At 36.7% G+C, this 21,982-nt stretch overlaps 1 protein-coding gene across 1 annotated transcript; it reads left to right on the forward strand.

Annotated features, from left to right (window-relative positions):
• Positions 1-857: 857 nt before the first annotated feature.
• fbp2 (fructose-1,6-bisphosphatase 2) lies at positions 858-20,905 on the forward strand. Its single transcript, XM_007257687.4, has 7 exons — positions 858-1,146; positions 5,021-5,183; positions 7,372-7,464; positions 9,251-9,391; positions 11,782-11,919; positions 16,802-16,921; positions 19,935-20,905. Exons 1-7 carry the CDS (start codon positions 974-976, stop codon positions 20,121-20,123), a joined length of 1,017 nt encoding a protein of 338 aa, XP_007257749.1. The 5' UTR covers positions 858-973; the 3' UTR covers positions 20,124-20,905.
• Positions 20,906-21,982: the final 1,077 nt, after the last annotated feature.

Below are 21,982 nucleotides of genomic sequence, written 5' to 3' on the forward strand. Positions count from 1 at the left end.
AATTGTGATTGACCTGCGTTGCACCTGAGCTACTGTAGATAATCAGATTATCTAATTAAAAGAGCCTGAAAGCACACGGTTAAGGTCTCAGTATGCTCAGCAGTTGCCCATTTTGCTCGTTTGTTGGGGTTAGTGGGAAGGGTTGTTGGTAAATATTGTTGTGACAGTTACAATGGTGAGGTGTTGTTCAACCTACTGGTGTTGGGTTGTAGGGTGGCTAAGGGTCTTCATCAGTGGAGGGTACCACTGTTTGTTTATTGGTCTTTCACATTCTCAAAGTTGTACTGGTAGGATGTTGTTTACCCTGCTGGTGTTGGGTTGGAGGGTGGCTAAGGGTCTCCATCAGTGGAAAGAACCACTGTTTGTTTGATGGTCTTTTTTTTTTTTACATTCTCTCCTGTCGTAAATAAAATTTGTCCAAAGAGACTATTGCCTGTCATTGTTACTCCACCCTGGTATTGGGGAAGGGGCTTGAAAGCACAAGAGTAGGGTCCCAGCATGCTTAGCAGTTGCTCATTTTGCTCGTTTGTTGGGGTTAGTGGGAAGGGTTGTTGGTAAATATTGTTTTGACAGTTGCATTGGTACTGCGTTGTTCACCCTGCTGGTTTTAGGTTGGAGGGTGGCTAAGGGTCTCCATAAGTGGTCCATTTGGTGGTCTTTCTTGTATCGCACAAGTTCACACCTGCAACCTTTTAAATCTAGCATCCTTAGGTTCTCTTGCTCTAAAAGTGCCCTTTTTGTCACATTTAATCTAAAAAATCTGATTTGTCCTAATCCTGTAATATGTACACAGAGACTTAGAGCATAAAAGAAGCTCCCGAGTCCTCACGCGACCACAGGCCATGAGCTACTCGCCTGTCACCTGATACTCCTCACAAATATAACCCCTGGCTGTTCCCCACGTCCTGCTCGTGTAAAGGCAGCTCCAGACAGCAACTCTCTTCCATTCGAGACACAGGATACAAACGCAAACATGACGGATCAATCCGCATTTGAGACAGATGTGTGGACTCTCACACGCTTTGTTATGGAGACTGGAAGAAAGGCGAAGGGCTCAACAGGTGAACTCACGCAGCTCATAAACTCCATGCTAACAGCCATCAAAGCTATTTCATCTGCAGTGAGGAAAGCAGGACTCGCACACCTGTAAGTCTGGTTTGAATATTTTCTTTGGGTATGAATCGGGGGCAAGGGCAGGGTTCACAGAATTGATGTTAAGTAGTGCGGTCTTCTGTCCTTGTCCTGCAAAATAATGTAATGATATTTTTTGTTGTGGAAATCACGTCTCGAACAGCCTAATCTAGTGCAGTTTACAAGTGGAATTGTCTTATGATTATTATTTAAACATATATATTATTTAGACACATAAAGCTCAACCAACTGTGTATTGTATTAGCCGTTTTTTTCTTCTTCTAATTTATCCAAATCTGATTGTCGATTATATCATATTTAGGGGGTAAAGGATTACAGCAGCTTTGTGCAAGCATCGTTTTAGAGGCTTCTTAGTCATAGGAAGCTGAAGTTTCTCGTTAGCTGACACTAATTACCAGAAAGAAAGGTGTTTGTTTTTTTGCTTTTTGAGTCCGTCTCACATATTTGTAGAATGTGTAAGACTAACATGTTTTGTGGAGGAAGCAAAGTAAAGATTTTTAACCCTGTTAACTGGATACCATGCTTTTTTGTGATTGCTTCTTTTAACCCATGCAGTGAGTAGTTATTAGCACAGCAACACAAGCACCAACAGCAACTTGCTGTTGCACCTACTTCTGATACAGCACCTACTTCTGATATGTGCAAATGCACTCACACAGCTTATATAGTCAGTGTAGAGAAGTTTTGCCAGATGAATGGGATGCTCTGAACTATATATAAAAAGACACCCAGCAATTAACTGTTCTTGGGACTAATGGTGCTCAATTAGATATATTTTGGAATAAGGGTAATTGAATGAGGTAATTCTCAATGTTTTTAAATTATTTTTACTATTATGTGAGTAGCATTGACAGCATCAGGGCAACTGTAAGCAGTTGACATTGCTTACGTTTTTGACATCGGGATTAGCACTGGTGGCTTGATATTTAACCAAAAACAAAACCAGTAGTACCAGAGCCAGAGCCTTGTATATTTCAATGCTGTTCCTGATCTAAATCTAATGCAGCTAATAAGCAGCTAAGCTGGATGAGGTCTGTTGGGAGCAGAGGACACAGGATATTGAGCTACCAGTATTAATTATGGCTGGATTCCCAAAAGACATCTTAGCTTAAATATGTTTCTTAAAGGGTGAAGTGAGCATCACACTCAACACTCTTTCTACCAGTTAAGATGACACAAAGAATATATAAATAATTAAGAAAGTCATTTCCAGACTACCAGACTTAAATAAAAGTGCAAGTGCTCTATCAAAAATGTGACTTAAGTAGAAATTAGTGTTTTTAAGCAGCAACCTAAATTGAAGTACTAAAATATTTAACATACTTGTACTTAAGTATTGCAAGTAGTTTATTGTAAAATGAAGTAAAAGTAGAGTACTATGTTATGTAGTTATTACAGAAAGCAGTGGAAAGTTCTTAGACTGAAAGGCAAATTGGGAGCAGTGAAGTCTTCTTATAAGATTAGCTTCAATGATGAGCAGCTTCATCAAACCCGGTGACAGTATGGTGCATCTACCTCTCTGGCTTTATTGATATTGTGGGTTTGGAATGATTCCCTATTAAATTTTTGTAGTTGGAAGTAGCAATGCAGCAGATAAAAAATCGGAGTAAAAGTATTATTCTAATACAGAACTACTTAAGAACAGTAGTTAAGTAATTCTACTTCTTTACTGTACATCTTTGGTCGTTACATTAACTTAGCATTGTTAAATATGACTAGAAATGAGCATTCTGATCTTGTTATGTTCATTTGAAATAGAAATCTCACACACGAAAATACGGAATATTGATATTAAGATTTTCTTTACCCATCAGGCAAAGAATAGAGTTTAATATCAGAAAGATGCTTTATACTGGAAGTCAGTTAGGGACTGAATTTTGATTACAGATGTGTTTACTGCAGATATCTGCACATTATAAGTAACATATGCCATCTGAGGAGCTATTTCTCATTCAGGCAGCATGTTCATAAAAAATTTATTTCAGAAGCAGGACTGAAAACCACTGAGGAACAGCATTAGGCCTCTTCTGTCAACACTATAATGTTAAGCGCTGAAATTACCACAATGGATCCACGCTGCTGTTTTTGTGTTCAATTTACAGACACCATCAGGTCTTAGTTAACCCTAAACTATAGAACAGTTTTGCTCTACACTAGTAACCACACCCTGGATACAGAAATTGTGTTAAAAATAGCTGTGCAGCCTTCATATGACCTTTCTTATGATACTTGAGTCCTATGATCTTACAGTAACTGAGGACCATTACTTACAGGCATTTCAATTCAATGTTCTTTGTAGAAGTAGTAAATATTACACAGTATAGATTTTTTTTCATATACTAGAATATGCAGTACATGCAAATGAATCTGTGTCTGAAATGGCACACATTTTCACATTCATGTCACATGCCCACAAATTGGATTCATATCCAAATTTCCAATCTAGGACCACACTGGAAAAGTATCGGATTGGACCAAACCTCTCTGCACAAACCCAATCTCTGTCACAGTGAAGCACTTGGTAATTGGTAGCCTGGTCACTTCATGCACTTGGAATATCATAATTATATCTGCATAAGAAGAAGCCACATAAAAATGCAAATGTGAACACACCAAAAATACAAAATCGATCCTTCATGATCACTTCATGAGGTCATCTGTAAACACATCCGTCTCTTCAAGACTCATTCAGCAACCAAAAGTCCTCGCATTACAACCAAAATACCCTGACGCTGGCCTACAAATCCAAAAATGGACCAGCTCCTTTATACTTGATGGTAATGGTCAAAGCCAAATCAGCACCAACAGATCTTAGGGCATTTTCACACCAGCATTATTTGGTCCGGTTACGTGATCTGGTCTCGAGCCATCCCAGCTATCAAATTTACTTCTTTTATTTGAGCTAAACTGCTGATAAGGTGCAATTTAATCTGATATATTAGCCAGTTAACGCTAATTATCACAGCTTTGAATAAAAGCTGTCTCTGCTCCATGCTGTTTACACACGCAGTCTGTGCTGCATTCACTGCTCACAGCCTCGCGACTCAAACACTGTTTAAAATCGCAGCTGCAAACTTTCAGGGTTCTGTGTTAAAGCAACCTTTACACTGCACAGATATACATGCTGGAACACAGAATCTTCTCCCTATATTTACTTTCTTGCTCCTGCATCAGACAGCTCTGACCAATCAGAGGAGACAATGTGCTAACATGTTTTTTGGTGCGTATTTTGGTGCATTTAGGTTTATGTCTGTGTGAAACCAAACCAAACAGAGGGAGAAAACGCTCCATGTAAACATACTCATCTACTGATCCGGACCATAGAAACCAACTACAGGTGTGAAAACTTGGACCCACTGGGTGTTAGAACAGCAGAGTTCCTACACTAACAACTTTCTCCTAGGTGTGCAAACATTATAGAACTAGATTTATCTCTTGAGTCTAGTCTGTACAAACTAACCATGAATGTTTTTTTTTAATTAATCAGCGAAACATTTTTTTAAATCAATATGTAAAAAGGGATGTCTGCTAAATACCTAAATTGAAATATAAATGTAATGATTGCTGCACAAGTATATTTGCATATTCTGTCCCATACACCAATCAGGTTTCAGTCCAAAAAAACAGTCACTTTAGTCTACCAAGTGTGGCAAAAATCTTATCAGGATTCAGTTTAGATACAAGTCACATGAAGTGACCAGGATCAAAATCAGATTTGAATTCAGTTTGGTAATGTAAACGCAGCCTAAGATTAAAAAAAAGAGGCGGGGTACCAAAACATTATCTCCAAAAACAGAATTGACACGTGGACAATGGAGATTGAATAGTATTTAATACACTGATGTGTTGTCTCTGTTTCCAACCCCAGTCAGGGCATTGCTGGGCACATCAATGTCACAGGCGATGAAGTGAAGAAGCTGGATGTGTTGTCCAATGATCTGGTCATCAACATGCTGCAGGCCTCTTACAGCACCTGTCTGCTGGTCACTGAGGAGAACAAAGAGGCCATTGTCACCCCTGCTGATAAAAGGGTAAGTTTCATGTCTGTGAGAGACTGCTTAAAATGTATCTGCTGAAGATGCCTGTAGAAGATATGAATTACACACTGACACTACAATCTGAGGATTGCATCGGCATCAGCAGTCGGAGTCCGAGAGAACACTGTTGGATTTGCTCTCTCCTAGTGTGATACTGGCTAGTAATGCTGACTTTTTCATAACTGGGCTGATTTCAGATGTGTCAGATGTAGTGTTGGGGCATTACTAGTGAAAAGAGAAGTTCTAATGAGTGGGCTTCATAATTTGGGTTAAAAATAAAATAAAAACGCTTGTGTAATATAGTGTTTGCTGGTAACTGTTTACAGATGGGCAAGGTGGTCTTTGATGAACACAGTGGTTGAAAAGGTGGTCATGCGTATAAAAACATATCCTGTACTGTTTAGTCAGCTGGTTATCCTGGTAGAACAACACAACTGGACCTACTTTCCCAAAAACCTCTTGATGTCAATGCTGCCATGTCGAGAATATTGTGCTTACAAGATGAGTGCACATGAATGGCACCAAAAATTGGTATTTACAAGTGGGATCCTTGGGTTTCTTGATAAACCCTAACTTTATGAAGTTGTTTTGTTTGCATTCATTGTAAATATATTCTCAGGATGTTCATGTTGATTCCAATCAAGGCCCCTCAAAAGCTCCAAAGTTGTATGTACAAACTTTTGAGGTGGACTTAAAGGCAGCATAAGGTCGCCTTAACCCCTTAACAGGCCTTGACCTGTAAACGGGCCACAATTGTAGCTGATACAAAACCCTTTTTTGTCTGAAGTAATAAAAGTTACTTACATTCTGAAAACTTTGAGGGCTTTAGAGACTCCTACAGGACATTTGGAAAAACTGCCTGTGCACTTTACAATTGACAGTTGCAGATTTACTTTATTTTTTTTTTTGCTTTTCTTGTTTTATGTTTTCTATTACAATTAGAGTTAGGATTTTCAGTAACATTTCTTATTAAACATGAAACCCTTTTTTATGTAAGGCTTGAATAGAAATCCTTTATATATAGGTGTGGAGATTTTAGCATGTTGCACTGCCCTCAAAATGTCTTCAGGAAATTAGGTTTTGCTTGACTAGCATGTTGTTGTTTGACATTTAAATGCACACTATGTAATATTTTTATAGTTAAGTAATGCATTTCATACTGTTTTAGATAAGTAATTAAGTAATTACAGGAAAAGCGAACATTAGGCAAACTTGCTTTAAAAGTGAAGTTTAGTCCAGGTTTTTACTTTATTAAATAGCTTGTTATCTGGCACATCTTTTATTTGTAAATTCATGAAACTAGTGTGCCTGTCTCAGCATAGCACAGCATAGTCACACAGACCTGGAATTGAACCCCAGTCTCCCACATAATAGCTTACTGGCAGGCGGTGGTGTTATCCACTGAACCACACCAACCACATTCAGCATGATCAACATTTCCAAGCTGTCCAAAACTAATCTGGTCAAATAGCTTAAGCAGCTTGAGCTGACCAGCTAGGAAGTAACATAATCATGTAACTATAAAATATAAACTTAGTTAGTTTTGTTAGTAGTGTGGTCTGTAGGGCTATTATGGACATTCCCTCCCATTTATATCAGGATAAGCCATGCAGCTCTATTCATTACTGAACTACTCCTGTAACCTTATATAAAACACTGAATGATTCAACTCATGGCTAATTACTGCTGCACACAATAAACTCTTTATGGATGACTGGAAATGTGATCCTTTCATTTGTTCTGAACTGCATCACTTTGCAGGCCGTGCTGATTCTGTTTGCTGATTCTGGTAGTGTTTTTATCAGTTATCTGATCATGATCATTAAAGATAATGATACATTTAGTCTAAATTAGGTCTAAAACCGTATCTAGATGAGACAAAAATAGTTAATTAAGGCAGTTTTTCTGAACTCTGGTCCTGGAAGCCCACTGCACGTAACATTTTAGTGATTATCCTGCTTTAACCTATCAATCTATCACACAGACCGAACAATCTGGAAACGTAGGATGAGTTCTGTGGCGAAAAATAATCACAAGAAGTATTTAAATAACTGTTGCCTTTAAAAATCCTGTAGAGTGAGATGCTGGGATGTGGAATTTAAGGAGACATGGGCAGACATATTGTGTGAATAACCCCTATACTCTCAGTGTCTGTGTTTATATGAATGTCTGTTTCGCACAGGGAAAATACGTGGTGTGTTTTGACCCACTGGACGGATCCTCCAACATCGACTGCTTGGCCCCCATAGGCACCATTTTTGCCATCTACAAAAGGGTGAGTATCGGTCAACTGTAACTTCACTAGTATAACAGGTAATCCAGACATCACTGTTATATTTCATATATTTCATATAAATTGACATGACTTGACTATTATCAGTTAATGGAATTTTCAAGTGTTTAAATTCTGACATCCAGCAATATTGTGCAATTTTCTAATGCAGATTGAAGAGGTAGCTGACCAGAACTGACCTGCCAGATGACACAAACACAGGCCAAATTGGGAAATTTACTAATGATACCACTAATTTAATAAAAAGGACTAATTATATTTAGCATGCCATCGCTGTCACACAAAAAGAAATGTATCTTCAACATTTTAATTAAAATTTACTGATGAAAAATAGTAAACTTTCTGTGGTATTTTAAAAAATCTATTTCTATTTTTTCAATCATCATAAAATTTGAAAGCAATATTAATAACATCTATCAGATTCACTTTATGTAAAGAAAGACTAACAGAAAAATAGAGATACAAGAATTTTGCCTGACAGTGATGTCCAATATGTGCAGTGATCAAAAATTGTGTTCAGATCTAATCCGTTTTTCCTAAATGTCTGAAATTTCTAAACCAAAAAAAATTATAAATCATTTTTTGTTATGTTTGAGCACAGTAAGAATATGTAAACCCACATTTATCAGTGTGTAGTACCAGAATCATCCACCAGGGGATGCTGTGGCCCATGAGTTTAACTTTTGACTCAATAAAATCAACTACTGCCAAGAGGCCAGGAGTCTTGGCCTATGTACAGTATATATGGATGCAAATGTAGCTAAATAGATTTTAACCCACTTTTTTGTTCCTAATGTTTTGTTTTATTCAAGTCTAACACATGTTTATGTACAGTATATGCTCAGACACCTGTCTTTTAACCCTCTATGGCATAAATTATGTTTCTGGAAGTTTATAAGTCCATGTGGGTATATCAAACTTAAACTGCTTCATATTCATTAATCTAACAGTAGTGGTCTACCTGCATAATGTTGCCTAAAAACAACAATGAAAAAAAAAAACAGTTTTAGTAAATTTACAACAAAAATGTTCAAATACAGTAAGAATATAAACAGGCAAATATACTTTGTTACATGTTCTTATACTTATATAAAAACATGTAACAATATGTATATACATAGTATGTAATTGTATGGGACGTAGATATGTCTTGTAATATTTTATTACAAACAAATAAACGAATTATATCAAATACATTAAAAATGTACTGTATGGAAAGGTGTAATAGGTTATACGCAAAACTAAGGTTTCTTGCCTGAGAGCAACACTACATTTACAGCATTTAGCTGAAATTTTTATCCAAGGTTATTTCCATTAAAGAGGTGGATCCATGTAGTGTGAGAAATCTTTCCCAAGGACTCTTATTGGTGTAGCACAGAATCCAGTCATCCAGACTGGGAATTAAACCCCAGTCTCCCACATGATGTGGTAGCTCACTAGCAGGTAGTGGTGTTATCCACTGCACCACACCACCCACTGTATACCATAGAGGGTTTAAAATCCATAGGCAAAATTGACATTTTTTAGGCTTCCTCTGCTAAAAAATCCAACTCAAAAGCAGCTGGTCATCCAGACATAAACTTTGCTGGTTTGCTGGCTCATTAACTAGATCTTGACCAGCATATGGTATGTTATTTTTGAATGACTAGCTGGTCTTGAGCTGGATTTTTACAAGGATCCTGTAAATTGGAAAATTGCTGTAGTCTGTAGAAGTACCTTATATGTTTTCAGCTCACCAGAGTAATTAATTTATTTCTAATTCACACAGACCTCAGAAGGCGAGCCCACTGAGAAAGATGCTCTTCAGCCGGGTAATCAGATTGTGTGTGCAGGCTATGCTCTCTATGGCAGCGCTACTGTAGTGGCCTTGAGCACCGGCGCTGGACTCAACTTCTTCATGCTGGATCCAGTAAGTAATGGTCAGATTAATGATGTAGCAAGATTTATGGTATCAGTTGTGTATAGGGTTGCTACCTTGAAAATAAGGGCCGACTCCTGTGGACAACGGTGCCGCAGCAGTGGTATGTTTTATTTTGTACTGATGTTTTTAGGGTGACCAATATTAAGGAATTGGTCATACTAAATGCTTCAAAAGCTTTATTATCAATAAACACATTCTATTGTAGTGTAAGTGTAGTTAATTACTATTTAAATAAAATGTTTATGTGAAATGTGCAAAAATGATTTTTTGTAAACAAAACTAAATAAACTGTGAACTTAATGTAACTTCATTAGTGCATAACTGTAGGCACTCTCTTTGAACCCAGGGGATATTTTTACTTGAATCTGCTGTATTTGTCTGCTGCCTGTCTTATGACTTTAAATAAAAATCAGGTCATCCAAACATTTAAACCACACTAACAATAACATTTATTTATTATTCACTGAGCACTCTGTTCCATAAAAATATAAACATTTTGACACAAAATACACAGAAAGACTGAGTTTACCAGGATTACCAAGACTTGCTGATCTTGTAGCACTTTGGCCTAGTTTAAGCACAGTGGGCAAAGTAAGAAAGAGGTTTAAAGAGAAAATCTCTACATTTTCTGAACATTTTAAATGTTTTCTGGAGCCAAGGAAGTGATGTAAGGATTTTAGTGATTCTGCAAATCTCAGTGTAGTCCTGCACTGAAGTTTTAACCAATCCATTAGAGATATGTTTTTGCATTATTATGATATTTCTGAGCCCCTAAACCATCTTCTTTGGCACAAATGGAGGTAATATGATCAATGCCACTTAGTGCACAGTGTTTACTAAGAGAAAACTCTTCAGAAATTACCTTTGACCATGCACCTAAAAAATCACAACCAAAATCTAGTTTAGTTTAATGCTTTGTCAGTAAACCACTTTAAACATTTTGAAAGAAGGGTTAAATACTAACCAAATTCAACATTCACATCACAGTAGGATTTTGAGTTTGAGTAGTTTTGTAAGGACTGACTCCAGGGCTAGGCGACTTCTGGCCACCAGAGGGGGGCAACAAGTAGGTCTCTTGGACCTCCTTCGTGCAATGCAATGCAATGCAATTCAATTCAATTCAAGAAAAACAGCAACAAATTTTAAGTTTCAAAAGTTCAGTTTAACTGTGGAAGGAAGGTTGTGCCTACCTCTTCTTTCTTCTATTTCCACCTTTTAGTTTCTTTTTAGTTTCCTTCTTTTGTTGGAGGAGCCATTTTGTTTATTTTATCCATTTTTCTGTTCTCCTGAGAAAGCCAGCTTTCTATTTCCTGCTAAAATCCCAACATTAGGTGTGGGCATTTATTTTGGTTTCCACCTGTTTTCAGGATCCACATTATTTTTTGTTTGACTCAATCTGCTCTTGTCTACTTTGAACTTGGGTCCTATTAACTACCTTTACTAGGTAGCTCACCCAGTTAGGAAGCTTTGCTGTGAACAGTAAGACCTAGGTTCAACCCCCTAATCTGGGTGAGCCCTTACAAGTTTAAACTAAGCAGTGCAGTGCAGTACCCAACAAGGGGTGTAAAATGCCAGAAGAACCTACCAATACTTGCGTAAGTGTACTGTGCCAGCTGTGATGTTTGGTTGAGAAGGAATAATGCTATGGTTTGTTTTCTGGGATTAGCTCAGAACCCTGAAGTTACTCCGTCTCAACATTTTTAGGATAAACTAGAGCAAAGATTGCAATCCAGGCCCTCTTTGAGATTTATATGCCAGAAATACAGTAAACTGTATTTTCAAATAACTTTTGCTACTTTAAGTTACACTCATTGCTGGCACAGGTATGCAAGTGCACACACACATAGCTTGTCTAATCTTATTCTACCAAAATAATAAGATTTCTGGAGTAGATAAACACAGATTAACCTACTGGCACCATTATGCCTAATGCCAGGTGTGGGCTAGAGGTGTATAAAGCCCCCCAGCATTCAGCTGTGGAGCAGTGCAAAGAAGAGTGTTCTTTTCTGGAATGATGGGTCTCTATTCAGAACGGTTAGGACAAGTTGGATTGTTGATGATGCGATGGGTGACATGCTGTTGCAATTAGTTTTTTCACATATAGTGGTTATAAAGTGCTACTAGGTTCCTGCTCAGTACTGAGCAGCATGTACAGTAGAACTCTCTTTCACTTCTCGTTTAATTGGTGTAAGTAGTAGTTTTATTTTCAGCAGAATAAATATTTTTACGGTCAGGCTTAGTATAGTACTTCCCCATTTCACTGCCTCTACTCATTTGAATAGTGCAATATGAGTTTCATTACTGGATTTGGACAGTATGTTGTGTGTTCCATTTCTCACTGAAAATGAAAGAACAGCTGTCTTATGGTTCCCCTTCAGGCCATCGGTGAATTCATCCTTACCGACAGAAACGTAAAGATCAAGAAGAAGGGAAAGACCTACAGCCTGAACGAAGGCTACGCCAAGTACTTCGAACCTGCAGTGACTGAATACCTAAAGCACAAGAAATTTCCAGAGGTAGGCCTCAAAACTACTATATACATTATATTTATATACACTATATATATATGTGTGTTGCTTTCATATTGATTATTTCAGTTAGAGGTTGTGGTAACCTAGTAACACTAAATCACATTGCTTCTAAAATGCTGAGAAAGAAGATCAAGAAGAACATCACATGAATGTCTGTGACTAAGATGCCATACATATTAGCACATTTTGCAGTTTTTTTGTGCTTGCACATTTTTGTTCACTTCAGAATTGCATCATGTAGGCGTGCACAAAGCTGCAGTCCCGAGGTGCCAAGTCACTGGTTTTACCCTCCTGTTCTGTGTGAGGTCCTGTGTCAGACCCCAGATTTTACGAACTGCTTGAAAACACATGTAAATAATACATAGCTATATATGTATTTTTTATATAGTTGAAAATATATGATACATATTTTATTTAAATCATTTTTTACTCTGATTATGAATGATGTATGATTTATCCTATGCAGTAAAATACAGAACAGTATGCAAACACTGCAGCTGCTTTTATCATAAACCCATCATCTCTATTGTATGATCTCATGTCCCTACAGTCCCTACAGACCTTAGAACTATTGTTAGAATCACTCTGCAGTTTAAACTGTAAAACACTAATAATCCATAGTGGTACTTACTGATTTGTTGCAGATTCAGTAACTGCAATAAATCAGTAAGTACATGGTAAGGAACAGGGGTGTCACCATGTTTTTTTTCTAATTCAGCAGGTCTCACTGCTGGGTGGGGGCATGTAAAGCTAAGCTAAATTAAGTAAACAAAACTGTAAAACATTTTAGTTTAAAGTCAAATGAGCACTGGATGTTAATCTACACAGATTTCTCTCCTGAAAACTCTGTATTTGGGTGAGTAAAGCGCTTTCGTTTATTTACAGTAAGCTTAGATTTTCAGATTTACACTAAAGCTGGGCGCAGCAATAGTATCATTAGCAGCTAACTGCTAACTGTCCAACAGCGCTACACTGAGGAACCCTAAATGTTCCAGGTGATATTAGCTAGCGTTTTTTTGCATGTAGCTTGTTTTAAAACGGTAAATGTGCAGGCTACTGTCTGATTTACTTGCCTCTGAACTGCGGTTAGCAGGTAATGCTAATGTTGCTTGAGCAGTGCCAACCGGGGTTAGCAGCAGCCTACAGATAATACTCACCTCTAGCGCTTGATGCAGTTAGCGGCTAATGCTAATGCTGCAGGACAACTGAACTGAAACACCTGTATAATGCTGCACCTCAGCGGTGTGGCTTTACTGCTCCTGACTGATAAAATTTATACATAAGATGCACAGGTTTATACAGCGCACTGACTATTTTTGGGAAAATAAAAGGATTTTAATTGTGCCTTATAGTGCAAGAAATATGGTATTTTTGCCTTTGGGAAACTTGTGTGAATTAAGTTTTTAATGGTAAACAGTTGAAATTTTACACTGGCAACTCTAACTTTGTACACTGTGTTTCATTATTCAGGCTCAATCATTGATAAAATGCTCTGGATACAGCTCTAGAAAAGAAAATAAGAGACCACTTAAAAATGATGAGTTTCTTTGATTTTACCAAATTGAAAACCTCTGGGATATATTTAAGAAGAAGATAGATGATCACAACCATCAAACCAAACTTGGATTTTTGCACCAGTAGTGGCATAAAGTTAGCCAAAAGCAGTGTGTAAAACTGGTGCAGGGGAACATGCCAAGATGCATGAAAACTGTGATTACTGTTAAAACCAGGGTTATTCCACCAAATATTGATTTCTGAATTTTTTAAAACTTTATGAATATAAACTAGTTTTTTTTTGCATTATTTGATGTCTGAAAGCTCTGCATCTTTTTTGTTATTTCAGCCATTTCTCATTTTCTGCAAATAAATGCTCTAAATGACAATATTATTATTTGGAATTTGGGAGAAATGTTGTCCATAGTTTATAAAACAAAACATTTTAACTTTACTCAAACGTACACCTATAAATAGCAAAATCAGAGAAACTGATTCAGAAACTGTGGAAAAGGGGTCTCTTAATTTTTTCCAAAACTGTATGTCCTAAACCAATGATATGGTCAGTGCTGGACGGCAGTCAGGTCCAGGCCAAAATCCAAATCACTGACCTTCAGCAGACAGATGTGTAACCGCTCTGTGTCACACCTTTCCCCGTGACTGCTTCCTGTTTGCCCGAGTGCAGCATCAGCTGACACTTAGCAGCTGATATGTGCTGGAAAAAGTGCAGATGTGAATTTTACCCACAGGAAGTGTAATGTCCTGCTGGTGGAGCTCATATGGAACCTATAGACTCAGCAGCTCAGACTCACTCAGCCCAGTCACATGCTGTTCAACCAGTTCACAAAAAATCTGCTCAGCATTGTGCTTATTCTTCTGATGGTTAATGACTAATGTCTAATTTGTTGATGAGTTGATTATTAATAATGAATTGGCAGTTCTAGCTTGAAATTGAAGATGTTAAATATTTTGACTCTTTGTTACAGAAAAATAATGTGTTTATCACAGTTTTTGTACTACATTAAATTAATTATTTGGAAAGTAATTTTACAACATTAAACATAATTTAACAAGTGTTTCCCAGGAATATCCTAAACACTACGTAACAATTTATTGGCTTGCCCACTTGCCAACTTTATTGTCAGTCGGCCAGTAATGAAACCAGATGGGACGTAAACTTCAGCAGAGTATGCAGGAACTACGGCCCAGCTGCAAGGTCTATGAGCAAATGTGTCGTAAGATGCCATACAGGAAAGTGGAGGACATTGGGGGAATCATCTTAAAGGAAGGAATGTGGTTGGAAAAAAAATCTTGAATCTTGTTGATCAATGATCATTTAAACTCAGGTATATGTTTAATAGTGAAAGTAAGAGCATTTCCACACACTTTGTGTACAAAATGTACTCAATAGATTGGGACTAAACAACTGTGTAGCTTTAGGAAAACCATTTATAATTAAGGCTAAACAGCAAAAATTGTTTTAGTTTGCTAGTGAGCATAAAGACAGGACTCTGGAGCAATGGACAAAGGTCATGTGGTCTGATGAGTCCAGATTTACCCAGTTCCAGAGTGTTGGAGCATCAGGGAAAGAAGAGAGGTGGCTGAAGTGATGCACCCATCATGCCAAGTGCTGACTGTATAAGCTGTTGGGCGTGGTGCTATGCTCTGGGGTTGCTGCAGTTGGTCAGGTCTAGGTTCAGCAAAAGTATGTGCTAAAAGAATGAGATCAGCTGACTACCTGAATATACTGAATATAGAGCAGGTTATTCCATCAGTGGATTTTTTCTTCAATGATGACACAAGCATATTCCAAGATGACAATGCCAGGATTCATGGGGCTGGAATTGTGAAAGAGTGGTTCAGGGAGCATGAGATCATCATTTTCACACATGGATTGTTCACCAAAGAGTCCAGACCTTAACCTTATTAAGTATTTTTGGGATGTGGAGAAGATGTTGGGCTGTGCTCCAAATCTCCCATCATCAATACCACAAGATCTTGAGGAAATTTAAATGCAATTCTGGACAGAAATACATTTGGGATAATGAAAAAGCTTGTAAACATGATGCCACAGCGAATGTGTCTCATAATCCTGTTCCAGTTGTATATGGACTTTCTTATTTAGGTTGTTGTGTTGGAAGTTGTTGTGTGGGTTGTGGTAACCCTGGACTTCAGTACTCGGGTGTGTGTGTGTGTGTAATATTAGCTCACTTGTGCAGATCAGCATAACCTCCCTCCCAATCCCCCTCCTCGCACACCACCTCATTGCAGCTCTGTTGTGACTAAGCAGCACATGACTTCTATTTCCTTTTTCCTCTTTTCTTGGCATGACAGTTCTGGACATGTTTCTGAACAAACAGTTCCAACGCTGGAGCTCTGGAGTTTCCTCCAGTACAGTGCTGCTGAACTTTGATCGTGATGGTTTTGTGCTGGTGTGAAACATACAGGTGTCATAACTGTGCTTTCAGGAAAAGGTTATTGGGTTTGTTAACAAAGTTTGTTTTGACCTTAATCCTTACAGGTGTAGGTTTAAAATTGGCAGTGCTCAGCAGTGCTAGTCCTACTTTGAGTCCTACTTCAAATCATTTCTAAACTTTGTCTCATTCTAAACATTCATGTCTCCTGTCGCCTACAATGGCTATAAATCTAATCAATAAGTTAAAGTAGAATAGAAGTATAAGATAAACACAAAGTAAATATTTCACTGTAAAAGGTCACAGAGTCTCACCTATATGACTGAACTAGAAAAAAACAAAACAAAAACTTACCCTCATAAAGTTACATATCTTAGTGTTTTATGGCCTATAACAAGACACTGTGGGTCATATCAGACCTAAATGAGAAAACACATGAGATAAAATGTATTTTATGAGTGCTTAATTACACTATAAAACTCTTTATTGCGTTTCTTTTCAGTTCAGATTTGTTCAAGTTCTTGCACACACAGTCAAATGCAAAAATATATACCACACTTGACATTTTAATTTTACACATTAAAAAAAATAAAAATGTAAGTGTTTTTAACCGAATATGTGGTGAATCAAAAAGAAATTCATTATTTGAGGTCTAAAAAGGTCTGCATCTTTTTTTATCATTTCAGACATTTCTCATATTCTGCAAATAAATGCTCTGAATGACAATATTTTTATTTGGAATTTGGGAGAAATGTTGACCTAGTTTCTAGAATAAAAGAACAGTGTTCATTTTACTCAAACATATACCTATAAATAGCAAAATCAGAAACTGAAGTGGTCTCTTAATGAATATATATATATATATGGAAAATAGATAAAGGTGAAAGGTGAATATGGTTATTAGTTGGAATGTATATTATTTTCAGTGTAAGTACAGTGCATTTTTGTTTGGCTTGCAGGATGGCAGTTCCCCTTACGGTGCCAGGTACGTGGGCTCCATGGTGTCAGATGTGCATCGTACCATTGCTTACGGCGGCATCTTCCTTTATCCTGCCAACGAGAAAAGCCCGAAAGGAAAGGTGGGTTGTTCAGCATGCTCCAGCTCCATCTTAAAACTAAAAAAGCATAATTGGGACATTAAACTTGAATTGGCTGGTCAATGACATTTTGGATAAAACAGAAAAATGTATACAGATCTTAAATTCTTCAAGGTTCTGGCTGGAATTTCAGGTTTTCAGTTTACAGCTGTGTTGAACTTGTCTAGAGTTCATGACTTGAAGTTCTTGCCTCTTAATGTGTTTGAGAGCACCAGTTGTAAAGTTGTGAAGAGATAGAGTTGGTATACAGTGAATAGCCTTATTTGAGTAATGTTATAATACATATTATCACAAGAACTATTTAACTAGGTAAATAAAAATATTACTTCACAAAATGAAGGTCAGTCATTCCAAAACATTTCAAGAACTTTTAAGAATTTCAAGTGTCCTTAAGTGCATTCACAAAGAATCTCAAAAACGACATGATGAAACTGGCACTCATCAAAACTCCCCCAGGAGAGGAAGACCAGGAGTTACCTCTGTTTCCTTTTGCTTTTTTTTTGTATTTTGGTTTGTTTAACACTTTTATGTCCCTTCATAGTCTGGAGCACTTAATTATTCATTTATAATGTAGTAAAAAAAACATTGAATGAGAAGGTTTGTCCGAACCTGTGAACTGAACTGAACTGCACATTTTATTTTTGACCGTTGAACCATTGCTAAATCACCACTCTAAATTGTATAGTCAGTTCATCTAACAAGTTAAACATATGTTTTGTTATCCCTTATCTGTATCCCTTTAAATCCTACAGAAACTCACACATCTCTAAATCATAGTTTTGCAATATACTGTAGTATTATGTCAGTTCACTCAATATATTAGTATTTAATCTATAGCTCTACACAGACCAGGCTTAAGAGTTTGTGTAGTGATTGTAAATACACTGTACTGATAGCTGCTCTTTCTATCTGGCCTACAAATTTCACCGTAGGTCAATGAGCAATGACTGGTGACTTACTGTACATGTTTCTTTCCTCATAAAAATAGCTTTATCTGCATGGCTTTAGACCTTCCCATGGCCCAGATTTGTTTCCGTCACTGCTACAGACAGTTTAGACTTTTTTTTTTCCTATCACTGTCTTTATAAAAAAAAATCCCAGAAGTGAAACTTTCCAGGGCCGGCGAATAAATTTAGTTTATTAAGTTTATAGTGAAGATGATAAGGATTTGATTATTTTGTTCTTTGAGAGTTGCCACTGAGAAAATAACTAGACTGGCATATTACATTAGGCCATGTTTACTTTAGTTAATAACTGTGTCAAACTGATGTTTTATTCATGTGGAAATTCAATTAGGGTAAAGTCAATACGAAACAGTTCTGAAAGTAAATTAGATCAAGCGTTTCCACTGCTGCTAGCCATGCTAATTAGCAGAGAGAACACTGTACTCAAGCATTTCTGGAGAAAGCCTAGAAGTTTATTTCACAAATGCAGTTAAATGCAGATAACCCTGCTGAAAAAGAGCCACTAAACCCTAAACCATTTTATGGTTAGTAGCTGAAATGTGTTCCTTTAAATTAATGAATGGTAATGGTCTCTGCAGCGCCCTCACAAGTTTAACTGTGCTATAGGCGTGGATGATACGTCTGTACACATTTCACAATATGCAAATCAGTCAATGAGTAATACTGCCCCCCGCTGACATCCAACTATCTGCGTCCCACTGCTTATAGAGGCTCACTACTCATCCCAGAAGTACTGTTTTGAGCACCATCATTCCAGAGAACATAGTTCCACTGCTCCACAGCTCATTGCTGGAAGGCTCTATAAACCTCTAACCCAGGGGCTGGCAATAGGCGGACCACGGGCCAGATGTGGCCCTCAAGCATGAAACATCTGGCCCGTGAGATTGTTTGATCTATGATAAACGCTAATGAAAAAAAAATACAATGCTTCTCTGGCGAGCTTTTGTTTACACTTCTCCCATGTCTCTTTGTTGTGCTCGGTGTGACTTTAGTTTCCACCTGTTCTTGCTCTTCTGTTCTTGGGCTTCCTATTTCCTTGGAAACCACGACCCTGACAACACGGGTTCGATCCCGCGTGAGGAGCTGTGTGTTTATTTTTTTTCTTTCCTCTTGGGTTTACCTGCTTTGAGATCAATTTTTCTGCAATTGGGTTCAACAACTCTCTGGGCTGGAGAGCTAATAGTCTGTAGCACTTCATCCCATTACACTTTTCCAAAACAGAATTTTTTTTTGTGGCCCGACACTTAATAGTTTGGAAAATATCTGGCCCACAGCCAAACTTAATTGGCGATCCCTGCTCTAACGCAAATCTGGCATTAAGCATGGTACCAATAGGCCCATGTGTACTTATCTGCTACAGAGATTTATATTCTATTGTTCTATTCTAAATTCTTCTTCTTTAATACTTTTAATACGGTTTACTTCAGAAGACTCAATAACTGAAACACAATCATGGCCGAAAGTGTTGGCATCCCTGAAATTATTACTATTTTGTGTGTATTGAAACGCCACCAAAAAAAGCTGAAAATAATAATTTCAATCAAAACTCACGTTTATGTCAGATTTGCCTTTTTTTTCTCTCATTTTTGTGTTGCTCCAATACACGCAAAGAAATAAACACATGTATAACAAAGCATAGGTTATTTGCTATCATTTTTTGGCAGAAATACTTAATTTTCTGGAAAACATTCAGGGGTGCCAATTTTGTTGGGGCATAACTATAATAAGCTTGTGTCCCAACACTTTTGTCCATATAGTGTATTCTATTCTAAGGTACTTGCAGACTTGCTAAAGTATTTCCTGGCACATCTACGACATATTGTGAACTTTAAATATATGAAACGCGTGATCTGCATTTTTTTTATTGATGACTCATAATCTCGCTTTGTGAAATGTCCACTGTGTCACTGAGTCTCCTGGTTTGTGTATTTGAGGAAGTGGCTGACCAGTCTAATCCTGAGTGCTTGTTGAGTGGTGAGTGCTTGTTGGATGGTGACCCAGGTTATTTCCTAATCTCTCTATCTATCCAGTTGCGGCTCCTGTATGAGTGCAATCCCATCGCCTTCCTGATAGAGCAGGCCGGAGGTTTGGCCACCACCGGCACTCAGCGGGTCCTGGACGTGAAGCCCGAGGCTCTGCACCAGAGAGTTCCCTTCGTGGTCGGCTCTTCTGAGGACGTGGAGGAATACATGGCCTTTGTTAAGAAACACCAGAAATAGATTGTTTTATATATTTGATATGAAAGCCTGAACAGTCTAGCTGCACTACCAAAATCAACAGTAACTTTTTAAACTTTGAAATAACATGTGTTCCCTATCATGTCTTTAAATAAGCAGCTTTATTTATGTTTTGTTTTCTGTCCTTCCCCTGCTCTAGTCTCTGGTGTAGCCAGGCCATTGTGTCTTATACATTGTTGCCCTTGTGGACTTAAAACTGGAATAAAACTAAGCACTTGTTGGCACTGCCACCTTTAATATAGTACTTTTTATGCTATATCCCAACTGTGAACTATTTATTATTTTAATAACCTGTATGCTAATACTGTACCAATATTAATTGTGAAGTGCGGTATGTTTAGAAGCCAAATATCAAAGGTCCTGTTCCTTTTTCAGCTGCATACTCTATATGCCTATTTAAAATGAATTAATTAGAGATTTATCTGGATAGCGTTTTTATAGATAATTATATAGATTATATATTATAGATAGATAGTATAGATAACCAACATTTCTACTCAAGTAAGATAACAAAGTATTTGTACTTTATTACTTAACAACTCTGCTAACCACTTTCTGAACAAGGTATTTTATTGTTTGTACTGTATAGTACTGTACTGTACTATACTATAATGTATTATATTGCATTGAAACTCACTCACTCATGTCTCGCATGTAAAGACTCAACACATATAGTCGCAATGTTTATACTGGTGAATTGATATTGCTATGCCAGTACACATTTAATAAAACTGAGGCTTTAAAGACTGCACTGCAACCATAAACACATCTCATTACTTATTAGTGTATATTACATAATCACCAGCTGTTCTTTTTCTCACATTTTATAAAGGTGCAAATATCTTAATCCTCCCTCATCGTCGAAAGCATTGCATCTGAATTTACCACGATGGATATTACATTCTTGAATGAAATGAACTGTAGTAACTAGTAGAGCTGCATTATGATTGATTATAATTCAATGTAACCAATTTTCAAATTCATACAAATACTGCAGTTGCACTTCATTTCTTGGCTATGTTCAAGTTGTGGGGGTGTGGCCAAAAGAGCACAAGTACTTTCTTTTAAAATGACATTTGAGATTGTTTATAATCATAATTCTAGAAAATATGATCTTACATTGTACCTAATAATACTAAAAATAACAACAACAACTATTATTATTATTATTATTATTATTATTATTATTATTATTATTTATTTATTTATCAAAAAAAAATTTATACCTATTTTGTGCAATAATAAAAACGTTATTACACAAGACCAACAATAAAAGGATCATTAACAAAAACAATTATTATTGTTTTTTTGCATATTAATGACTGACTGAATACAAATGAAAAATATTCCAGTAAAGAACTAAAATAATATAAAGGTATATTATTATAATTATAATTATTATTATTATTATTATTATTATTTTATTTATTTTTTTTAATTTTAATTTTTATTATTATTTAGTTTAATGGCTGAATATAGTAAATTATATTTTAATTATAATACAATTATAATATATTATATTATATTTTTTAATACAATATAATTCAACTTTTTAATTATTATAAAAATTTCAGTGAGGGATTAAAAAGTAATAACAATGTACTATTATGGTTATTATTATTATTAGTAGTAGTAGTAGTAATAGTAGTAGTAGAATTAATGTTTTATCAAATGATTAAAATAAATGTTTAAAAGTTGATCTTCATATATATTATACTAAAAAAGTGTAATGTCACTCCTTTAAGCTAAGTTAATGGAGTGAAAATAGTGATTTATTTGTATGGTAATGATATGCCCCTATCACTAGCATTGTAAGCCTGTTGGGAGCATCGGCTTAAAGT

The sequence above is a fragment of the Astyanax mexicanus genome, chromosome 22 (genome assembly GCF_023375975.1).
Source record: "Astyanax mexicanus isolate ESR-SI-001 chromosome 22, AstMex3_surface, whole genome shotgun sequence".
Lineage (NCBI taxonomy): Eukaryota > Metazoa > Chordata > Actinopteri > Characiformes > Acestrorhamphidae > Astyanax > Astyanax mexicanus.